Genomic DNA, 22,575 nt, shown 5'->3' on the forward strand with positions numbered 1-22,575 from the left:
ATTGTTTCCCTCTCAGCCAAGGACTCCGACCAAGGTCAGGACAAAACCAAGCAATCTCACTCCAAGACAAAGACAGATAGCAATTGGAAAATAGATAAGAGGGGATAGAAGACACAGCAATTACCTCCCTGCCCACTATGGAAGGTAGGAACCCCACCCAGAGGGACATCTGCAGGCCACGGGCCACAAAGCCGCACATATCAGCAAAGTCTAAATTTCAATTCAAAAAAATATACTTACATTTCTTTGCAAATTGCTCCAAGTCATCTTCCAAGTCAGTGACATTTGCCTCTCCATTCAAATACTTGTTTGTGGCATTGTCTGCTTCCACAAACAGTCCTTTACGAATTAGCATGGTGATAAATTTGTAGGCCTTGACCAAATAAGCTGGCAGCATGACCTTATGGCAGAACAGGCAGGTTCCCTGAAGTATCTATATATATAGACAGGAAAGAAAATTGATATTATACATAAAATGTGATCCATCTCTTCAAAAGGGTATCATGTCAGGTTGATCTAACCTTAAAAATTGAATGTATAGTAAAAAAATAAGTTAAAAAATAAAAAAATAAACAGGATTTGGGGCAATTTAAACGATGAATATAGTTCTCTAAAGTAGCAACAACAAAATCTTGCATTTCTAGCCCTTTTTAATAAAGAACTTTTTCATTATTTGTTTTAATCCGACATAATTCATAATACAACTTTGAGACCAGAGGTCACAAATCATAAAATTCATAATATATTTTATAAATAAGCACGGAGAAGAAGATCATACAGCTGCTACCACATTACACTTAAACTTAAACATTTACTATTACTATTTATTAGAAGTCACTTTATCAACAAACAAAAAAAAACGAAAAAAATAAAATTTTATGACATCATTACCAACAATATAAAATATGATTTTAAAAATCTAAGAGAAGGAAAACTATCATTATAATTTGAATGTTAATTCTTACAACATTTGACTTTAAGATGAATAGGACAAATGATCTTCTGAAAACAGCCCCTTTATAAAGTTTGTAATGGAAACCCAAGGGGAATATGCTGATCATCATTCCTTCTCACCCCTGTCTAAAGAGAAGAGGAAGAAGAAGAAGAAGAAGAAGAAGAAGAAGAAGAAGAAGAAGAAGAAGAAGAAGAAGAAGAAGAAGAAGAAGAAGAAGAAGAAGAAGAAGAAGAAGAAGAAGAAGAAGAAGAAGAAGAAGAAGAAGAAGAAGAAGAAGAAGAAGAAGAAGAAGAAGAAGAAGAAGAAGAAGAAGAAGAAGAAGAAGAAGAAGAAGAAGAAGAAGAAGAAGAAGAGAAAGGAAGAGAAAACTATGATGATAATTATCGTATAAATAAAGACTTCCAATCTGACCGTAATAAGTTGTTTGAGGAGCACTGGGTTGTAGAGAAGCACAGGCAGCCTAATGTGTCCAAAATGTCCTGGACACTTGCTCTCACTTTGACCACAGCTGCCACATACATCCCGATAGCTTAGCGGACCTAAAAAGATAAGACAACGATATAATCCATGAATGCCCATTTTAAGTCTTTTCCCCTACTAGTCCTTTTGTCTCACCTCTATGTAATCAATATTCTGATGCTCTCAAAATTTTATAATTTATAAAGAGCAGTAATGAAATGGATTAAGCTTCAATTCAATTTACAATCACAAAGACATGATGTGGATATTTCTGATTTCCCCATTGTCAACAAAACAAGATGAAAGAGAGATGAGAGGACAGAATATTAAGGTAAATAAACCAAACATTCATTTGTAAAAAATACACTTTGAGCCCGTTTCGTGGATATTGTGCTATATAAAGCTCAATTTTTTATGAGCCCAGAGCCTCCAACCAGGGGGATAGGTTGCGCAATATAAATGTGCATTATTATTATTTTATTAATATCATTATTACCATCACTATTTATTTCTCCAAGCTTCAAGCAGCAACATTTACATTATAATTTATACTAGCACTGACTTCGACAAACTCCCTCACAAATTTTTTGGTAAAACTACTGTGGGTGTCCAGTGGTCATCATTGTCAAATCCTTATAAATCAACATTACCACCACAATATTTACTTGGAATCAGTTAATGTTCTTTATTGAATTCCTACAAATCTCATAATACAATTGTGTGTTTGTGTGTGTGTATGTCTGGATCTTTTCAGGAATTAAATAGCATTTAAATCTAAATACTTTTCTTTGGCGTTCACTGTTATCCATCCAGTATTTGGGGACCGAAAGAGTGATTTGGTCCAACTTATCGGAAGCTCTGCATGATTCCTTAAGGTGTTGATAAACAGAGACCATAAAATATAATGAGCATATTTAGATAGCTCATAAACATGCTCAAAGTGCTTTATAAGGGATACCAAGCCAACAGTAACAAACAATATTACAATTATTTTTTGACAGAAACAATACTGTTACTGGCCATTTTACAGATGAGTGCAGTGACAGAATGCTAGAAAAGAGTCTTTTCCCAAGGACTCAATTTTGCTCTTCTCAAAGCTGGAGTCAAACCTTGGACCTAGAAATCCGAAGGCGAGCACCAAACCACAAAGTCGCACTAATCACAGATACAAAATCTCATATATCATAATATCTAAAAATAGACTAGAAAACTTACCTAAAGCAGGATCGTGAAGACCGCCCATAACAGGGTTTGACAATCGGTCAAATGTGGCAGAAATTTTAATCTCCTTAACACTAAGCTGCAGGATTTCTGGGGTGCTGTATAGTCGGAACTCAGCTGAGTCCGGAGTCAAGTAAAAAGCATCCATCATAATATTTGCTTTCCAATTTTACTTACAAACAAAATCTGAAAAACAATTCATGGATAAGATAACAGGCAAAAAATACTGAAATGTATTTTGTTTATAATGCATCTATATCATAAACTATTACTATTTGCAACCATATTGAAACAGAGAGAGAGAGAGAGAGAGAGAGAGAGAGAGAGAGAGAGAGAGAGAGAGAGAGAGAGAGAGAGAGAGAGAGAGAGAGAGAGAGAGAGAGAGAGAGAGAAAGACAGAGAGAGAGGACGAGGGAGAAGATGTATATTTTGAAAACCATACTGAACTGTAATGTATCTATTTTGTGTGGAATAAGACATGACTATTTGCAACACTAAGTGAATTGTCCGAAAAGGACAATAAAAATTTATTATTATTATAAAATTAAGTGGAATTTTATCGACAACAACAATTTTCATTGATTGATCTGAAGATAAAAGGCAACTTTTTAAACCTGATAGTAAAATATAAAATAATTAATTAATGTTATAGTCTCTCTTGCTAGTTCACGTTGGTCTAACCCCATAAACAAAAGTGGATCACTTTCCTTCTGCTAGGTGGGTAGCCTGATGCCTGGAATATTACGTTTCCCTTGGAGTAGACCCTAAAGATAAATGGTGGTGGTGGGTGGTGGGGCTTCCTCACTTTAAGAAAAAATTATTTCCATTTATTTTTTATTTTAATTAATAAAAAATAAAATAAACAAATAAAATAAAATAAAATTCCTTTTATATTCATCCCCAAGGGGAAATTTGTCTTTAGGGTCTATTCCAAGGGAAGACTGGAATAAACCAGCCGTCACATAAGATTTAAATTGAAAATGAAAATAGCAATTATGGTATAGTTACTCTCATCAACAGGTAATCTAAACCCACTTTATTTGGCGAGAAAGACAAAATCATTGATCAATTGCAAGTCCAATAGAAATTTAAAGAGAAACTAGTTTAAAATCTTCAAAATGAACAAAAGTCAGTCAAAGTAACTGGTTTAAAAGAAAAGCGTTTCCAGCATCTTTACACGATGTTCTAATAAAATCAGGAATAAGAGTGAGACAACAATCCTAAAGTCCAAAGTAGGGATATCAGCTGAGTCAGACTGATATGGACAAAACAGAATTTTCTCTGCTGAACTTCTTCTGCTTCATCTATCAGTCACCCTCTCTGCCCACTGCCCACACTGTGTCTTCCCAGTGTTTGTGTACGATAGGAGTTTGAGTCCGAATAGTCACGGGAGACTATTCACTTGAGTTTGAATTGCCACTTTGATCAAGATTTATTCTATAACTTTAAAAACAATGCTAAAAAATTGAGTAAATCAATTTAATAACTAATAAACGTCTGCCAAAAGATCATGGTTAATCCGGTTAAGGGAAGCTACCCCGAGGAACGTTTGGAAGGCCTCCCAGATAAATTCCCCTTTTGAATAAAGCTTTTTAAAGAAAACATATTCTTGAGGCACAATTCTAATATAACAGTAGACCGTCTAGGTCTAGATAGTATTATCTATCCTAGATGGCCTACAGTAAGTTTAAAAAATAGTGATAGACGTCTAGATAGTTATTGTGGTGATGGTGAGTCAATAAAGGTGAAGTAAGTCCCTCCGTTTTTGTGCCCTGATCTCTCGATATCATATATCAGTCATCTGCAAACAATCTTACATGTTGTTATATTATTTGGTCTGGTAGATCATTTATGAAAGAGAAATTAATGACAAATAGAGGCTCAGGGCAGGACAATATCAAGGAGTATGAGTATGAGTGAGTAACGAGTATGATGGAAATGTCAGAGTCAGTGTTACGTAACAAAATTTGCAAGGAAGAGGCACAAATTAAGGTTCGTGGAATTACTGATGGGCCTACTGATAATGTCTTATGGATATAAAATATCAATTTACTTCAAGTTCAAATTTAAAAATGTGTTTTACTACGATATTTCTCTAAATGATAAATCCACCGCATGTCAGCAGTCATTTATTGTTGTTTCTCTCAAAGTGAAAATGAAACTAATTTTTTTTTGGCTGGGTACTACTTTCATTATCTAATAAAATGGAAAATAAGCTATTTCGATCTTTCAACTCGCAATCGATATAGAGCAGTAAAGTTAGGTGCCCCAAACGTAAACAAAGGTCGAGAAGCACGTGGCAAACCACATGTTCCTGTCTTGACAGCTCACGTTCCAATGTAAATAATAGAAAAAAATAACCTTTAAAATTTGGCTGTTATGTGGCAAAAGAAACACATATTCATAAATACTTGATCATGCATCAAATAATGTCTAGATATGGATATTTTATGGAACAAAAGGTAAAATTTTCTAAAATTTATCAAAAGTTACAGTCTATCTATTTTTAGACCAGAGCAAATTATTGCGCTGGTGTGAACAAAACGAGAATTATTCGGAGCCTGATTTTCATAATAATTTAGCCTTATATTATTATTTCTGCAACTGTTAGATTTTATGTAAACATATTATCAATACTGAAAGTGTATTGCCTACAACTCAAACTACAAAATTGGGAGACCTATATTGTGCGTAAATTATTCCGGTCCCTAACGGAAATCACTAGCAACTTGTTATTGTTTACGTTTGGGGCACCTAACTTTACTGCTCTATATTAAAAAGTTTTGGTATCGGGTTCAGATAAATGAGGCATAATCTAAACTCGCATCATACAAATATCGTAGGTAACCCAGCCATGTAAACAATGCAAATTAAGAACTCGATGTAAACAGTAAACGAATCTAACCACCTAATTTCTCGCACATGCCCTTACAGAGAGAACGTAACCCTGGTTTTGCGCATGCGTCTCTCGCCCTCGCTTCTCATGCCGCTTTCAAGATAGCCCATCGCCATTTTGAATGTTGTCAGTCATTTGATAAATTCTAAGACGAATACAACATGCTATTTCAACTAACAATATTATACATTTCTAAACTATCTTCATCATTATATAAATTAGCAATAGTGTTTTAATGTGTATATATAATTCTATTTTCGACAGTTATTGTCTACGACCATACTACGTTGAAAATACCGGTTCTCGTCCGATCACCGAAGTCAAGCAACGTCAGGCGTGGTTAGTACTTAGATGGGTGACCGCTTGGGAACCCCACGTGTTGTAGACATCTTTTTTTTTTTAATTTATCTATTTTACAATTTTATTATTATTTTTTTTTTAATTTATCTATTTTACAATTTTATTATTATTTTTTTTTTAATTTATCTATTTTACAATTTTTTTTATTATTTTTTAAATTCATCTATTTTACAATTTTATTACATTATTTTACGTTCTCCTGTAAGGGCATGTACTTCTCGCAGCAGATTGCCGATAACATTCGGTTATGTGCCCATTGCCGAATGCCCAATGCCGTCTCGATAAAAAAAAGCAGACAGGTGACAGAGGCACCGAGGCTGCAATACAAGATGTTCAATGAGAGTCTTTTTTGCATGCACAATTAAGGATTCCTTTTCAAGTCAAAGTTTGTCGGACAACATCCAGCACGTGTCGCATAGTGGCAACATCAGGGCCATATACGAGGGCATCAAACAGGCGGCAGACAAATCCACAAAGAAAACTGCGCTCCTTAAATCAAAGACAGGGGAAGTCATCGCAGACAAGGACAAACAGATTGGTAGAGCACTACCTGGACCTCTACGCCAGAGAAAACTGTCACCCAAAAGCGTTAGACGCAATTGAAGAACTGTCTGTACTGGCAGAGCTAGACTCTGAACCAATTTTGGAGGAGCTCAATAAAGCAATCGATGCTCTGGCCTGTGGCAGAGCACCCGATGAAGACAGCATTCCTCCTGAAATTATCAAATGCGGAAAGCCAGTCCTCTTGGAACCACTACATAAACTTCTGTGTCTTTGCTGGAGAGAAGGCAAGGTACCCAGGATATGCGCGACGCCAAAAATTATCACCCTCTACAAAAACAAGGGAGACCGCAGTGACTCCAGTTTGCATTCGAACAGTCCCCAGAAGGAGTCCACTTGCACACCAGAAGTGATGGGAAGCTGTTCAATCTGGCACGGCTGAGAGCAAAGACCAAAGTCCGCACAGTCCTCATAAAAGAAATGCTATTTGCAGATGATGCAGCTCTATGCGCGCATACCGAGGAAGACCTTCAGCGGCTGATGGACAGGTTTTCCCACGCATGCAGGGAATTTGGGCTGACGATCAGCATCAAGAAAACAAATGTCATGTGTCAGAATGTCCCCTCTATACCAGCAATTCGCATTGACAACGAGGAGCTAGAGCACAGCCATCACCAGCAACCTCTCACTTGATGCAGAATTAGACAAGCACATCGCCAAAGCTGCCGCTGTCATAGCACAACTGAGCAAGAGAGTGCGGACCAACAAGCAACTCACTTTGAACACCAAACTCAAAGTCTACCAGGCATGCGTACTCAGTAGTCTACTGTACGGCAGCTAATCCTGGACAACATATTATGCCAGACAGGAGAACCGCCTGGAAAACTTCCACATTCGCTGTCTATAACAAATTCTCGGCATCACGTGGCAGGACAGACTCACCAACAATGCAGTGCTAGAAAGAGCGAACTGCCTCAGAATGCATTTCATGCTCTGTCAGCGAGGTCTGCGATGGCTTGGTCACGTTCACAGGATGGACGATGGACGCATATCCAAAAACATCATGTACGGTGAACTAGCTTCTGGACGGCGACCAACTGGCCGTCCAGCTCTGCGTTTCTATGATGTCTGCAAACGAGACATGAAATTGACAGGCATCAACTCAAACACATGGGAATCGCTTCTGGACGACCACAGCGGCGGGAGATATGCGGTGAGGGAGGGAGTGAAGAGAGGCGAGGAGAGGAGAAAGATGAAATTTGAGGAGAGGGGAGCAAGGAGGAGAGAGAGGCAGCAGATCCAAACACCAAACACACAGTCAAACTACGTGTGCAACAACTGCGATAGAGACTGCCATGCAAGGATTGGTCTGTTGAGTCACACCCGTCGCTGCTTTCAACAAGACTGATGATACCAAAGTCATACAGGGCGCAAACCATCCTTTCTTGAGACGGAAGGATACCTACTTTATATAGCATTTATATAGTGCAATATCCTCTAAACGTGCTCAAATTCAAAGCGCTTTATAAATTGGTCCCTGGCCAACAGCAACACTTAATATGTAGGACGAAGCATGACGCCTGTACCCATAAGCGATAATACTTTTTTTTCTGACATAGACAATTCTGTTAACGGCCAGGTACTCATTTTACACCTGAGTATGATGAGGCAATTTGAGTAAAGAGCTTCTTCTTCTTCTTCTTCTTCTTCTTCTTCTTCTTCTTCTTCTTCTTCTTCTTCTTCTTCTTCTTCTTCTTCTTCTTCTTCTTCTTCTCCTCCTCCTCTTTCTTTCTTTCTCAAGCTTTCTCTCTCTCCCTCTTGTGGACAAAAAGTAGAAGTAGAAGAAGAACATTAGTTCCCTGCTGCCGTTTTGTAAGTTTCAAAAAGCACACAGATAGGTACATTTTTTATTTTTTATTTTTTAATTTTATTTTTCGGTGACTTGTCATCAACTGACACGAGAATCACTTAATCAATGACCATCCGTGTACTGCTACCAATACTGAATAAAATCATTTTTCTGATCAGGGCAACTCGGTCATAACATAATAATATTATAAATGTTTGAACGACATAAATGGAGACTGAATAATTAATGATCCCTAATTTACTTTTCATCTACACCCCCCCCCCCACACACACACACACACTTCCTCAACCAACATCTTGATGTGAAACAATTATTTCGTCCGATGAAATATGGATACTTTATGTAATACTCCGACAACTCAAATTTCTAAAAAAAAAAAAAAAAAACGTTTTGGCCAGAAAACCTTTATTTCAAATATCGATTGATTAAAATGACCACCAACTTGTCCAGACATCTAAAATTTGACAATTATATTGACGTCTCCCGGTTTGAACGCAATGACAAGTAGAAGATTATAATAATCGATCGATATTTGAAGTAAAAGCATTCTGGCCAAAAGTATTTTTAAAATGGTTGTTTTACGGTCGTTCCCGTACTCTGTCTGGTACGGAAGAGTAACGTAATTGGGTTTGAGGTCTTTAATAAAAATTGTAGACTAATTATTGGCATGGTACACATTACGCGTAAAATTGTAATAGGGAATGAGATTAGCGGAAGAGTAGCGTCCCTTGATTGGACGTCACCCATAGACTGTGACGTCACCGGCGGAAAAGTTATTAGAGAGATAACGTCTCGCCTATAAAGGGTTTTCAGAGATGTTCCTTAGGCAGGCCAATCCCGGGTCCGTTTCCTTTGCCAACCAATCCAAATCCGGTAATTGTTTGTTGTTGTTGTTTTTTTGTTGTTTTTTTGTTGTTGTAAAAATAAAAGTAAAAAATAAACTTGAGCTTTTATATAGCGCAATATCCACTAAACGTGCTCAAAGCGCTTTACAAGGGGTTCCTGGCCAACAGCAACACATAACATGTAGGACGAGACATGACGCCTGTCAGGCGATATTACAAATTTTTGGGACAGAGACAACGCTGTTAACGGCCAGGTACTCATTTTACACCTGAGTACGGTGAGAGAATGTGAGTAAACAGCCTTCTCCAAGGACTCAACTATGCGCCGAGCGAGGCTCGAACCCAGTGCCTTCCGATCCGAAAGCGAGTGTCATACCACTTGACCACATAGCCGCACATAAACGCTCGCGATCGTCAGTCTACGAGCTTGACCGCATACCGCCCCTTATTGGCCCTGTTATTACTGTTCATCAACAAAACGCTTTTTTAAAATTTGGCGAGAAAACCAGAAAACTTTTACTTCTCACTGGCTCCCGATTGATTAAAATGACACCACTTTGTCAAAGATTCTAACACATGACAACGTAATTAAACTTTAATTTTTTTTTTTCAATTTATTTGAGGAGGGGGGGGGGGGGGGGGGGGGAGGGTTGAGGGTCATTTTAATTGATCAATTTTTGACCAAAATATTAAAAAAAATGTTTTATCAGCGCCCCTTAGTATACAATGCACACATAAAGGTGAATGTCGATTGTTGAGACTCGGCAAAATATTAGAAAGAGATTTGGAACGGACTGAGCTACAGTTGAATTCATTTCAAAGCAACGTTACTCGTCCAAAAACAAATAATAGCAAATAAAAAAAACAACAACAAAAACTAACAAACAAACAAACAAACGAACAACAACAAAAAAACGAAAAAAAAAACAAACAAACAAAAACAAAACAAAACAAAACAAAACAAAACAACAAAAAAAAAAAGTCAAACCATGTTTTTGCGAATCAGAATCGGACCAAATAAAGTAATAATATCGTTGGTTTTGTTGGAATACATTTTACAATGGACAAACGTGTGCGGATTCCTCGACTCACGGTTTGTCAAAGAGGTGACTCAAGGAAATTTGGAAATTCTTGAAACGCATTTGAATGTGAGTAATTCCATTGATTGTGCAAGACTGTGCTGGAAAGAGAGGCGGGATGCTTCAGTGACAACGTTGTGTGACGCCTTTGATTTTTCTGAAGATGGAGAATGTAAATTGTATACGGAAGTTGATGAGCCCGTTTCAACGTTAGGAACACCAGTGTACATATACAGGGGTAAGTCGATATATAATCTACATATTTTGACTGATATAGGGAATGAGATAAGCGGAAGAGTAGCGTTCCTTGATTGGACGTCACCCATAGTCTGTGACGTCACCGGCGGAAAAGTTATTAGAGAGAGAACGTCATGTTGGTTGTGCGCATGCGTCTCTCGTCCTATGGGTGACGTCCAATCAAGGGACGCTACTCTTCCGCTAATCTCATTGACTATTAGGAATACGCTTCACCAGTCATGACGTCACTTCCCTCGTAATGACGCATGGTAACTTAGTAACTGGCTCTATCTAAACTATCGGAACATAAAAGCGTATCCAGAGGTGAAAAACATTATAAGTATGGTCATGTTTTGACTTTTAATCATTCTGATCACATGACATATGAAAAGTTCTAGCCAGCATGAAGAATAAAAAGTATCCATTTTGTTTGTTTAGAACCACCATGGCGGCCGTTGTTGGGCGACATGACATCAGACTATTGAATCCAATTAGATTGACTCGAGATGCCAAAAGACCGCATTAACGAGACCTTTCCTCGAGGTCAATAAATTATCAAATTCAGTTAAAACCCGTAAAATAACACCTTATTTTTAAACGAAAAACAAAATGGTGAACCACTTACAATCTCACTAACTTCAGCACGACTACCACCAATGAATTAGATAAAGGAAATTGAGTTCAACTCTCTCCTTACCAACCATAGGAAAATTGTCACATTCGTTACGATGAAATCAACATTTTTTTCATTCTAGTTTCTTCTTTATATCACAAAATTTAAAGAAAGGTTTTTGTTATAACTATAAAAACTTGACACTGTGGTGTAGAACTCATTTTGCCAAACAGTATTATGTATAGAATATACGTGTTGCTTTTCTGTTTGAATAAAAAATATCTATTTTTGTGTTGGGATGGCCTGATGGCGTAGGGAAAATGCTGGAGGAAATTCAAGCTTGAAAACGAAACTAAACAAAGCAACAACTTTAAGTATGAAACTCACTAGCTATCCATAATGAAGACGTATGTTTATCAGATTTTATAAATTATGGTAAGTTTAATATTTAATTTCAAGCCCCTGACTTATTCTGACACAGTATCGTTTTGAAACGAACAGTCACAACAACAACAGCCGGAACACAACAGATTTACACACCTTCAAGCGAAGATTATCAAAATTCTTCAGACTAAACACAAACAATGGCTGTCATATTCAACATCTCTCTCCGCCCGCAAATGCAAATACTCAGAATTGGATTCAATAGTCTGATGTCACGTCGCCCAGCAACGGCCGCCATCGTGGTTCTAAACAAAGAAAATCAGTACTTTTTATTCTTCATGCTGGCTAGAACTTTTCATGTCTTGTGATCAGAATGTGTAAAAGTCAAAACATGATCAGATTTATAATGTATTTTTTTCTCCTCTGGATACTTTTTTTATGCTCGTCGGCGAAATATTTCATAAGGGCGTCCGCTATTGTTCCGCTGGTTTGTATGTATGTCTGCATGTATGTATGTATGTATGTATGTATGTATGTATGTATGTATGTATGTATGTATGTATGTATGTATGTATATGTGTTTGTATGTACGCTCATTTCTTTTGTATACACGTGTAGAAACAATGTGCAAGCGTGTATGTTCGTGTATGCTGTGTCTGTATTTGTAAATGTGTTGATGTTCATACCATGAACCAAACTGAGCATTGTTTACCTCACATGAATTGCCTTTAATTTGGACAATAAAGATTATTATTATTATTATATTATTATTATTATTATTATTTTATTATTATTATTATTATTATTATTATTATTATTATTATTATTATAGTTTATAGCCAGTTACTAATTTACCATGCGTCATTACGAGGGAAGTGACGTTGCGACTGTTGAAGCGTATTGAGCCGACGTCGAGTAGCCTAACATTCAGATTTAGATTCAGAACATTTAACTATTTCTGGAACTCTTGAGGCCAGCAAAGTCTTGATCATATTTTTACTGATAGAAACCCTTGACAGATCTGATCGATGTCACCTGAAATTGGATTCAATAGTCTGATGTCACGTCGCCCAGCAACGGAGAGCAGCGTGGTTCTAAACAAAGAAAATCGGTACTTCTTACTCTTCATGATGGCTAGACTTTTTCACATGATCAGAATGTATAAAAGTCAAAACATGATCATATTTCTAATGATTTTCTCCTCTGGATACACTTTTATATTTATGCTCGTCGGAGAAATATTTCATAACGACGTCCGCCATTGTTCCGATAGTTTAGAGCCAGTTACTAAGTTACTATGAGTCATTACGAGGGAAGTGACGTCATGACTGTTGAAGCCTATTTCGGACCAGTTACTGTTGCCACTGCATGAAGTTGAGAGCGCGCTTTTGGAACTCTTTTGTTCGACATGTCAAAGGCAGGAGTTCTAGAATCTTGTGTATGGCTGTGTCTGTATTTGTAAATGTGTTGATGTTCATACTATGAACCAAACTGAGCATTGTTTACCTCACATGAATTGCCTTTAATTTGGACAATAAAGATTATTATTATTATTATTATTATTATTATTATTATTATTATTATTATTATTATTATTATTATTATTATTATTATTATTATTATTATTATTCAATTACCTCACTAATATTATTTCTTATCAAATGTTATTTTTTTAAAATATCATGATTGGTTCTCGAATTTAAATATTTACATTAAAAATTAATTATCATTGTGGTCAGGATTATATCATAACGCATTCAACACAATCATGTGAGGTGTAGAAATAGTCAGTAATGATACAATAAAGTAATAACAAAATCCGTGTATAGATTATTGCTAACGTTTTATAGTGGATAGAACTTGGATTGATTATATGGATCAGAGGACGAACCGGACAAGACTAAAAAACCGGAAGTAAACATTGAATACAATAGAAGTGCGTCGTAGTGCTTAAAATGTAAGACAAATGTTTGTGCGAAGCACCGACAGAACTGGTCGCCACAGAGGCATACTTTAACATTGTTGAAAAATAGAGTATATTTTGCGTTGGTTTGAGAAAAAAAAAAATAATGATCTTTACTCATCCCATAGGGAAATTTGTCTTTAGGGTCTATTCCAAGAGAAGAGTGGAATAACCCAGGCGTTAGCCGCAGTGCAGCACAGCGAATTGAGCGAGGGCGAGGTGACTTGCTCAAGGCCACACAACCCAGCGGAGGTTGATCGAACTCGGTACCTTCTGGGTACGAAGCAATGATCGTACCGCTGAGTCACGCTGCCCCTCAATTGGATTCAGTAGTCTGATGTCACGCCACCCGGCAACGGCGGTCATCTTGGTTCTAGACAAAGAAAATCATTACTTTTTATTCTTCATGCTGGCTAGAACTTTTCATATGCCTTGTGATCAGAATGTGTAAAAGTCAAAACATGATCAAATTTATGTGTTTTTTTCCCCCTCTGGATACCCTTTATACTCGCCGGGGAAATATTTCATACGGCGTCCGCCATTGTTCCGATAGTTTAGAGCCAGTATTACTAAGTTACCATGCGTCATTAGGAAGGAAATGACGTTACGACTGTTGATGAGTATTTGGGAGACCAGACCTGCAAATAAGTACACGTTGAATAATAACCTTTTTAATACAATGCCCTCGTTTACAACAGGTCCACCAAATGCCGGCACATTTCAGGAGGTGTCGACAGGAGGTCAAACGTTCTCCATATACAGGTCAACTGACGTGAAGGATTACTTCGCATCTCGTGTGTACTGCATTTATCTGGGAGGATATTTACTACACATTGATTCCCTTGCTGAGTACGACGCCATTGACATGGTTGCCTATGGACACGGGGAAGACTGTGAGTAAAAAGAACCCAAACCCCCCCCCCCCCCCGAAAAAAACAAAACAAAAACACAAACAAATAAAAAAAAAAAGAAAACATCATCAACAACGACTAAAACTTGAGCTATTATATAGCGCAATATCCTCTAAACGTGCTCAAATCACTTTAAAGGGGTTCATGGCAAACAGCAACACTTAACATGGAGGACGAGACATTGCACCTGTTCAGACGATATAACAATTTTTAATTTTCGGACACACAACGCTTTTAACGGCCAGGTACTCGTTTTACACCTGAGTACGGGGAGAGAATGTGAGTAATGAGCCTGTTTCAAGGACTCAACTAATCGCCGCTCGATACTCGAACCCAGGACCTTTCTATCCAAAGGCGAGTGTCATACCACTAGCCCACATAGCCATTCATACTGTGACCCACCGTCTCAAAACGGTATTACGCCAATATGGGACTAATGCCGAAATGTGAATTTAGCCTTAAAATAGAAAAATCAGATCATTCATTTTCGCACATTAAGAAATTACTCTCAAACTCCTCAATAAAAATACATAAGCTAAGTGTTTCATCTTTTACTATAAATGCAACAATGGGAGCGATATATATTCATGTTTTCGTCCATCCGAGTCATCAATCACATGATTTAATGAGGTCCAACGATTGGATATTTCTTAACAAATGTTAATGAAATTTTTAAACATACCCGTGTGTCAAGCTGAACAAAATGACCAATCGTGATGTAAGATATTTCAAAAGCTGTGAATACTTTTCACTATGTGGGTCATTTTGAGCACGCTTTGCAATGTGACCTGGAAAGGGAATATAGATAGTATGCGCTTGGCTAAGAAGCTCATAACATTGCCATCCGGAAGTATAACGGACCAACACACAAAACTGTGTGTATCCATGAACGTTTATAGTCGGGTTAATACAGTTCAGTGAGCATTACTCATAAACGCGGATGGCAAAAAACAATAACAAAGACATGAGTGACGTCATCTTCGAACTATCTATAGATCGCGCCCATTAGCATTTAAATAACCCCGACACGACATGTATATATGCAGGTCTGATAACAGAACGCAATAGACACATAGATAACTACGCCTCTCGGACAGTCGTCATAGTGTAAACAATGGCAGTGTTTGGAAACAAAATTGCAAACTGCACAGGTTTTACTTTCGCTACTGCCTTGACAATTGAATCAGCACAGGAAACTATGTGTAAACTTAAAAGTTTATATCTAATCGAGAAAATCGTGTGATAACTAGTCACCTATTTGGTGCTACTAAAACAATAAACAATATCCGATAGAGCGATCCGCTTCATTCACTTTATTGTTTACAAACAACCAGCTATGTTTGTCCGAGCACGTGTGAAGGTGTGTCACATATTCTATGTTTTGATTGGTCAAAAATCTACTGGTTAATACTCTTCAACAGTCGTAACGTCACTTCCTTCCTAATGACGCTTGGTAACTTAGTTACACTGGCTCTAAACTATCGGAACAATGGCGGACGCCCGTATGAAATATTTCTCCGGCGAGCATAAAAGCGTATCCAGAGGATAAAGAGCACATAAATTTGATCATGTTTTGACTTTTACACATTCTGATCACAAGGCATATGAAAAGTTCTAGCCAGCATGAAGAATAAAAATCAATGATTTTCTTTGTTTAGAACTAAGATGGCCACCGTTGCCGGGCGGCGTAACATCAGACTACTGAATCCTATTATGGGCATGCATGGTTTAACATTATTGTAATGGACAATATTTGTTTCGTTGGTTTGAGAGTACTTCCTTTCATTATAACAACGAGACCATAACTATTGGGGTTATTAGACCTGGAAATAAGTACACGTTGTTCCGATATAATAATATGGTTTCAAGGCTCGAACCCAGGACCTTCCGATCCGAAAGCGAGTGTCATACCACAAGACCACATAGCCGCACAATGATAAATATGAATATTTATGACCACAGACTGGGTTCGAGCTAACGGCTTGGTAAGAGACAAGGGACCGATACAAGGAATACATTCTGCAACTTTAAATCGTTCAGATTGACTCAACAATTCTAATAATATTATGAATAGGGAATGAGATTAGCGGAAGAGTAGAGTAGCGTCCCTTGATTGGACGTCACCCATAGTCTGTGACGTCACTGGCGGAAAAGTTATTAGAGAGATAACGTCAAGTTGTTGTGCGCGTGCGTCTCTCGTCCTCGCGGAACCAACATGACGTTCTCTCTCTAATAACTTTTCCGCCGGTGACGTCACAGACTATGGGTGACGTCCAATCAAGGGACGCTACTCTTCCGCTAATCTCATTCCCTATATATTCATGTCCACAGACTGGGTTGGAGCTAGTGCGGGGCGGTCCTTGGCAAGCTTAAGGGGAGGTTTGGGTCTAATTATTAGGAAAATCCTTCAAAAATTTAATTTTGAGATTTTGGTGGAAAATGATATTTTATTATCTTAGAAATAATATAATTGAAGTCCAAATTCTTAAAGTAGACTATAAAGGCACGAAAAACACAGTCGAAACTGGTACAGGTAGTAAGAAATGTGTGAAAAACGGGAAGCCATTTTGCTATTTTCTCAATATGTCAATTTTCTAAGGGTATGGGAAACTGTGTCAAACGATTCTCAGAATCTATTCAATGAAATTGTCTGAAAATTTCCACATTTATCACAAAGATAATGTATTATGTCATCATAGAGAGATTTTTTTGATAAGAATTGTGAATTTTAAATTAAAATCCTAAATCTGAATTTTTTACATCAATTTTGTCATAACATTTTGATTCTCAACATTGTAATGATCTAATAAAAATTCCATAAGCTAAAGCCGTAAAATCTCTCTATGGTGACACACTATGGTACAGTGTTGACAAGAGGGAAGAATATGGAGGTCATTCCTTCATTAGTTTTTCTGGAACGTTTGCCACAAGATTGTTATATTTTTTGATGTCAGACCCCCAAATTAGATCGCAAAATGGTATCAACACAGATAATTAAATTTTTTCACCATAAATGTTGTTTTTTAACGTATATTGACGATACAGAATGATTAAAACCGCCCAATATAGGTAATTAAATTTTTTTTTAGAAAAGACCCAAACCGCCCCTTAAGGACCACGGTCCTACGGTCCTTGGGAAATGAAAACAGCAAGGACCGGTCCTAGGACCGGTCCTTTTCGACATTGAACATTCCTGAGAGACTGTTGGAAATTCGAACCGGTTTGACCTTTGAGACCATGGGATCGTTCATTCTTGAACCGTTAAAGACCGCTACACGATGAAAACCGTGGTCTACAGGAGTAAAACACACGGAGTAGTCACACTCATTTCAAATTGTAACCTAATTAGAGAAGAGGGGTGATGCCTTCTTTTTTTTCTCACCGTACTTCATTGTTACTTCGATATTTTAATAAAATTTGAAATTTATCCCCATTAACGGAGATAATGGCATCGCCCAAGGCGTTGATCGAGTTGTTCGTGGCGTTGATACACACACGCAACTCCTACCCCCCCCCCCCCCCCCCCCCACACACACACACATTAGAGGGCAGCGAGCATTGAAGAGTAAGAGAGAGACGTGAAGTTATAATAAGAGGGGTGGATGAGGTAATAAGAGGGGTCGATGGTGACTTTTCGCCAGATCTAACAAACTCAGCTACCCATTCATTGCTGAGTAGACAGGGATTCAGAAAAAAATCGACTGCACCCGGGATCGATCTCTGGCCCTTTGCGTATAAAGAGAGTGCTCTATCAACTGAGCTATCGGGTCCCCAGATATTCTATTGGACTTTTTTAAAATTCAGACGTTATAACTGGGTTTTTTGGAAGGAAGAAACTAATGAAACTCATATTATTTGATTAGTAAAAACACCAACGAAATTTTAATATTATTGTATTATTTTAAATGACAACAATGCGATAGAAAGGAGTGGTGACAAGAATGGACAAAAGAAAACAAAAAATCGGATTTGCTACTTGCTAGGTTCGACACACACACACACACACACACACACACACACACACAAACACACACATCTTTAGTAGTCACATACATTTCAAACAATAACCCATTAGAGAAGAGGGGTCATGCCTTCACCATAGATCATTGTCATTGCGATCATATGGTGTAGTAAATTTTGAAATTTACCCCGTATAATGGAATCGTCCAAGGCGTGCGCCTCCTGTTCCCCCCATCTCACACACGAAAGGGCGGTTTGCGGAGTGGAGGTTGGTGGTCGTCTGCCTGTATGGTCGTCTGTGTCGTTTAGTGTATGGCAAAGGGGGGTGGGTGCGATTAATTAAGTGGGATGGGTGGTGATTGGTGGGAGATAGGCAACCGAAGCAACAAATCGCTGGGCAGGGTTGCCAGTTTGGCATTTTAAATGCCAGATTCCAAAAATCTGGCATTTTTGAAAACCGTTTGGCATTAGAAAAATCATTTGGCATTTGGCATTTTCATTTGGCATTTTCTTTTCTTGTATATTATACTTCAAATGACACCTTTTCTTAATTATTTCTAAACGCGTAAAAACAAACATCTTCACATTTCTTTTTCATTCTTAAAATCCAACCGTGGTGTAGTGGTTTAGCACTCCACTTAGTAGTCAGTAGGTAAATAATTACCCCAACAGGAAATTTAGTATAATTCAAAAAAAAAAAAAAAAAAAAAAAAAAAAATAAAAGAAAAAGAAAAGAAAACACGCAAGCCACCAGGATATGATAGTAAATTGTCTATCAAAAGTGAGTAGTTTTCTTAGTGGGGGTGGGAGTCAACAGACTTTGGCATCTTTTTGAGTGTTTTGGCATTTTTTGAGTCTTCCCCTGGCATTTTGTTGAAAAATAATCTGGCAACCCTGCGCTGGGGAAGTAGTAGGCTATGGCGCGAGACCGTAGGACCGTGGTCCTTGCAAGGACCGCCCCGCACTAGTTGAAAGGTGATAAGAAGTGAGGACCGCCGCCGATCTTCCCCTATGGGACCGGTCTTCGGTTCACAGCTAAAAGACCGTCGGACCGCGGTCTAGACCGGTCTTCAGCGCGGCACTAGTTGGAGCTAACGATTTAGACACAGAAGGCGTGTGGAGATGCGACAGACACGGGGAGGTTCTGGATGACCTGTGGCAGTGGGCTTCTGATCAACCTAACGCCCTTACTGAGAATGAGGATTGTGGCAGATTGATCCGCACCATAACATGGGCGCTGCACGATTACCCTTGTTCTGAAAAGAGGCATTTTCTTTGTGAAAAGACGCTCTAGAAATACTTTGGGCAATATATGAAGTTAAAACAGAGAAGTTCGAAGTGAATAATGAATACTAAACTGATAAATGGCGTTGAAAAATGTAATGTACTGCTACTAAAATTACAACGACAGCAGCAACATCAACAACAATAACAAGAACACCAATAATAATAATAATAATAATAATAATAATAATAATAATAATAATAATAATAATAATAATAATAATAATAATAATAATAATAATAATAACAAACAACAACAACATAACAGCGACTACAACAACAACGACCGCCACCACAAAAACAACAACAACAAAAGCAACAACAAAGACTGCAACATATACAACAACAACCCAATTGAACCAGGCAAATCAACCCTCCACCAACCCAAAAATAACCAACTTGACCTAAAAAAAGGAAGATATAAATAAATTAAATACAAAAATTACCCACAAAAATACGAACAAACAAAATGAAAAAAAAAAACAACCCCAACCCCCCCCCCACCCCCCACAAACAAGAAAACAAAAATAAAACAAAACAAAACAAATAATGCCCCCCCCCCAAAACAAACAAACAAACAAACAAACAAACAACCCAAAACACCCCCCATAAAAACAACTTGAAACGACAAAGAAAAAAATGGACCAAATCCAAATCAAAAGTTGTGTAACAAACAGGTTTTGAATTTTATTTCGTGATAGACTTCCACAACATGCCCTTAATTTACATAATTATTTATTAAATTTTTATAATGCTATTCAGAATTCAATCGTTTCGAAGTTTATAATAATATTTACATGAATATCACAACAAATGGGGACTTATGTCATAAATTGATTAAAAAGCTAATTATGTCATAAACAAACGCATGTCACGAGAGAAATAAATGCAGGAACTGTACAGCATGCCCTGAAGGTTTTGTTGTAGGTCAGATAACCGACATTGCTATGCGCTCATTTAATGTAATAAACTCTCCACCCAACACAAAATAGTATATTTCATTACAACAATGTTAAATTTAAATCAATCAATCAAGCCCATAGGTTTGCTCAGTTGTCAGACCTGTTAATGTGTGTACGGAGGTACGGCAGATTAAAAAAAAAAAGAAACAAAATAGACCATGCTTTGAAAACAAAAACACACACACACACACTCTCTCTCTCTCTCTCTCTCTCTCTCTCTCTCTCTCTCTCTCTCTCTCTCTCTCTCTCTCCCCCCCCCTCCCCCAATTTTGGCCTGAAAAATTATTTTTCAAATATCAATCGTTAAATCTAAGTATCGAATGATTAAAATGAAAACCAATATGGTCAACAATTCTAAACCGGAAATTATAAAAGAAGTACAGTAAGTTCGAGACGCAATGACACAATTAGGGTTATTTTAACCGTTCGATATTTAAAGTAAAAGTTTTTTTTTGGCCAAAGTAAAAAAAAAATGTCTTATCGTAGAGTGGCAGCAAGCTCTTTAATTGGAAAACATTAAATATTACTATAAATAGTTGTCGACATTTTTAATGGATTGACAAATATGGAGAAAAAAATGAAATAACTAAAATGGATTTATAACATACACGTGTGTTGTGTTGTCAAAGTTTCGTACCCATTTAGACAAGAAGAAATTTATTTGAGTGATCTTTAATTAGAAGAAAACAACATTTTAAATGTATAAAATGAAAATGGAGAAATCATCGGTTAAAAAATAATACAAATGAATTTGACATTTTGGGACCATCAAACAAAACAATTAGATAAAAATCAATTGTTCATTTTATTTCTGAAATATAAATTATTATATATTTATTTTCTTTTCATTTCGTCTCCTTCTTATGATTGAAGTTTGTGGATTTCAAATTGAAACTCGGAAAGCCCGAGACACTTTTGTTTTATTGAAATTGTAAATACATATTTCAATTTCTACACGTTTTGCAGCTCTATATAATGTTTTCATCTCCTAAATCAATCAATATATTATTTATCTACCAATAAACTTACCTATCTATAGGGAATGAGATTAGCGGATGAGTAGCGTCCCTTGATTTCACGTCACCCATAGGACGAGAGACGCATGCGCACAACCAACATGACGTTCTCTCTCTCTAATAACTTTTCCGCCGGTGACGTCACAGACTATGGGTGACGTCCAATCAAGGGACGCTACTCTTCAGCTAATCTCATTCCCTATACTTTAACTTCTCTCTCTCTCTCTCTCTCTCTCTCCTCTCTCTCTCTCCTCTCTCTCTCTCTCTCTCTCTCTCCTCTCTCTCTCTCCCCTCCCTCCCCCCCCTCTCTCTCTCTCTATTTCTCTCTCCCAACCCTAACCTCCCCCCCCCCTCCCCCACACAAACATTATTAATTCTTATCACGGGGGTCTTTGTTTCGCCATCTAAGCTATCAATGGTTCTAAATTGATTTGAAAATAAAATCTTAAATATCATTTCATATCTTTGGCAGTTGTCAGCTGGCATTTCTCATCTGATGAGGTATATCATGTTTGCTTATGTCAATACACACACAAAAAAATAATAGATGGAATACGTTTGGCGCCATAATTACTATTTTCTATTGCCAGCCACAGGGGTGGTCAATTTTAACAACATTTCATTCAAAAGACAATAAAACATATTTGTGTGTTTATTACACATTATGTTCATGTTTTGTAGAGCATTTATTTTCTTGTCATGTTTATATAATATATGAAATAAATGAGCGCAGTGCAGTGACCATTGAACCTGCAAATGTAAAGAACTATGTAGTGGGCCTCGAGACACCAGTAACACTAAGCATAACAACAGTAACAGTCGCTATATCTCCCTCAAAAACCTTTGGGTTTTACGAAATAATAATAATAATAATAATAATAATAATAATAATAATAATAATAATAATAATAATAACAATAATAATAATAATAATAATAATAATAATAATAATAATAATAATAATAATAATAAAATAATAAATAATAATAATAATAATAATAGTAATAATAATGATAATGATAACGATACTAGGAATAATTAATGATAATAATACTAATG

At 37.1% G+C, this 22,575-nt stretch overlaps 1 protein-coding gene and 1 non-coding gene across 5 annotated transcripts in view; one reads left to right on the forward strand and one right to left on the reverse strand.

Moving 5' to 3' along the window:
- LOC144971393 (DNA-directed RNA polymerase I subunit RPA1-like) overlaps nt 1–4,840 on the reverse strand; it is a 46,341-nt gene extending 41,501 nt beyond the window's left edge. The window contains exons 1-4 of one of the 4 annotated variants that reach the window (XM_078912224.1): nt 4,719–4,840; nt 2,630–2,821; nt 1,367–1,494; nt 241–433 (exon numbers count right to left, since the gene is read on the reverse strand). In XM_078912224.1, the coding sequence (XP_078768350.1) occupies nt 241–433; nt 1,367–1,494; nt 2,630–2,786 (478 nt within the window). In that variant the 5' untranslated portion in view covers nt 2,787–2,821; nt 4,719–4,840. Of the gene's footprint in view, nt 1–240; nt 434–1,366; nt 1,495–2,629; nt 2,822–4,452; nt 4,620–4,688 lie in introns of those variants that run through there. The other 3 variants (XM_078912231.1, XM_078912250.1, XM_078912241.1) reach the window with 3 other exon arrangements.
- Nucleotides 4,841–5,800: 960 nt separating this feature from the next.
- LOC144963535 (5S ribosomal RNA) lies at nt 5,801–5,919 on the forward strand. The gene has a single exon (XR_013643639.1). It is a non-coding gene; the product is annotated as a 5S ribosomal RNA (ribosomal RNA).
- Nucleotides 5,920–22,575: the final 16,656 nt, after the last annotated feature.

This window comes from Berghia stephanieae, chromosome 1, assembly GCF_034508935.2.
Source record: "Berghia stephanieae isolate SIO BIC M18660-M18661 chromosome 1, UCSD_Bste_1.3, whole genome shotgun sequence".
NCBI classification, from domain to species: domain Eukaryota; kingdom Metazoa; phylum Mollusca; class Gastropoda; order Nudibranchia; family Aeolidiidae; genus Berghia; species Berghia stephanieae.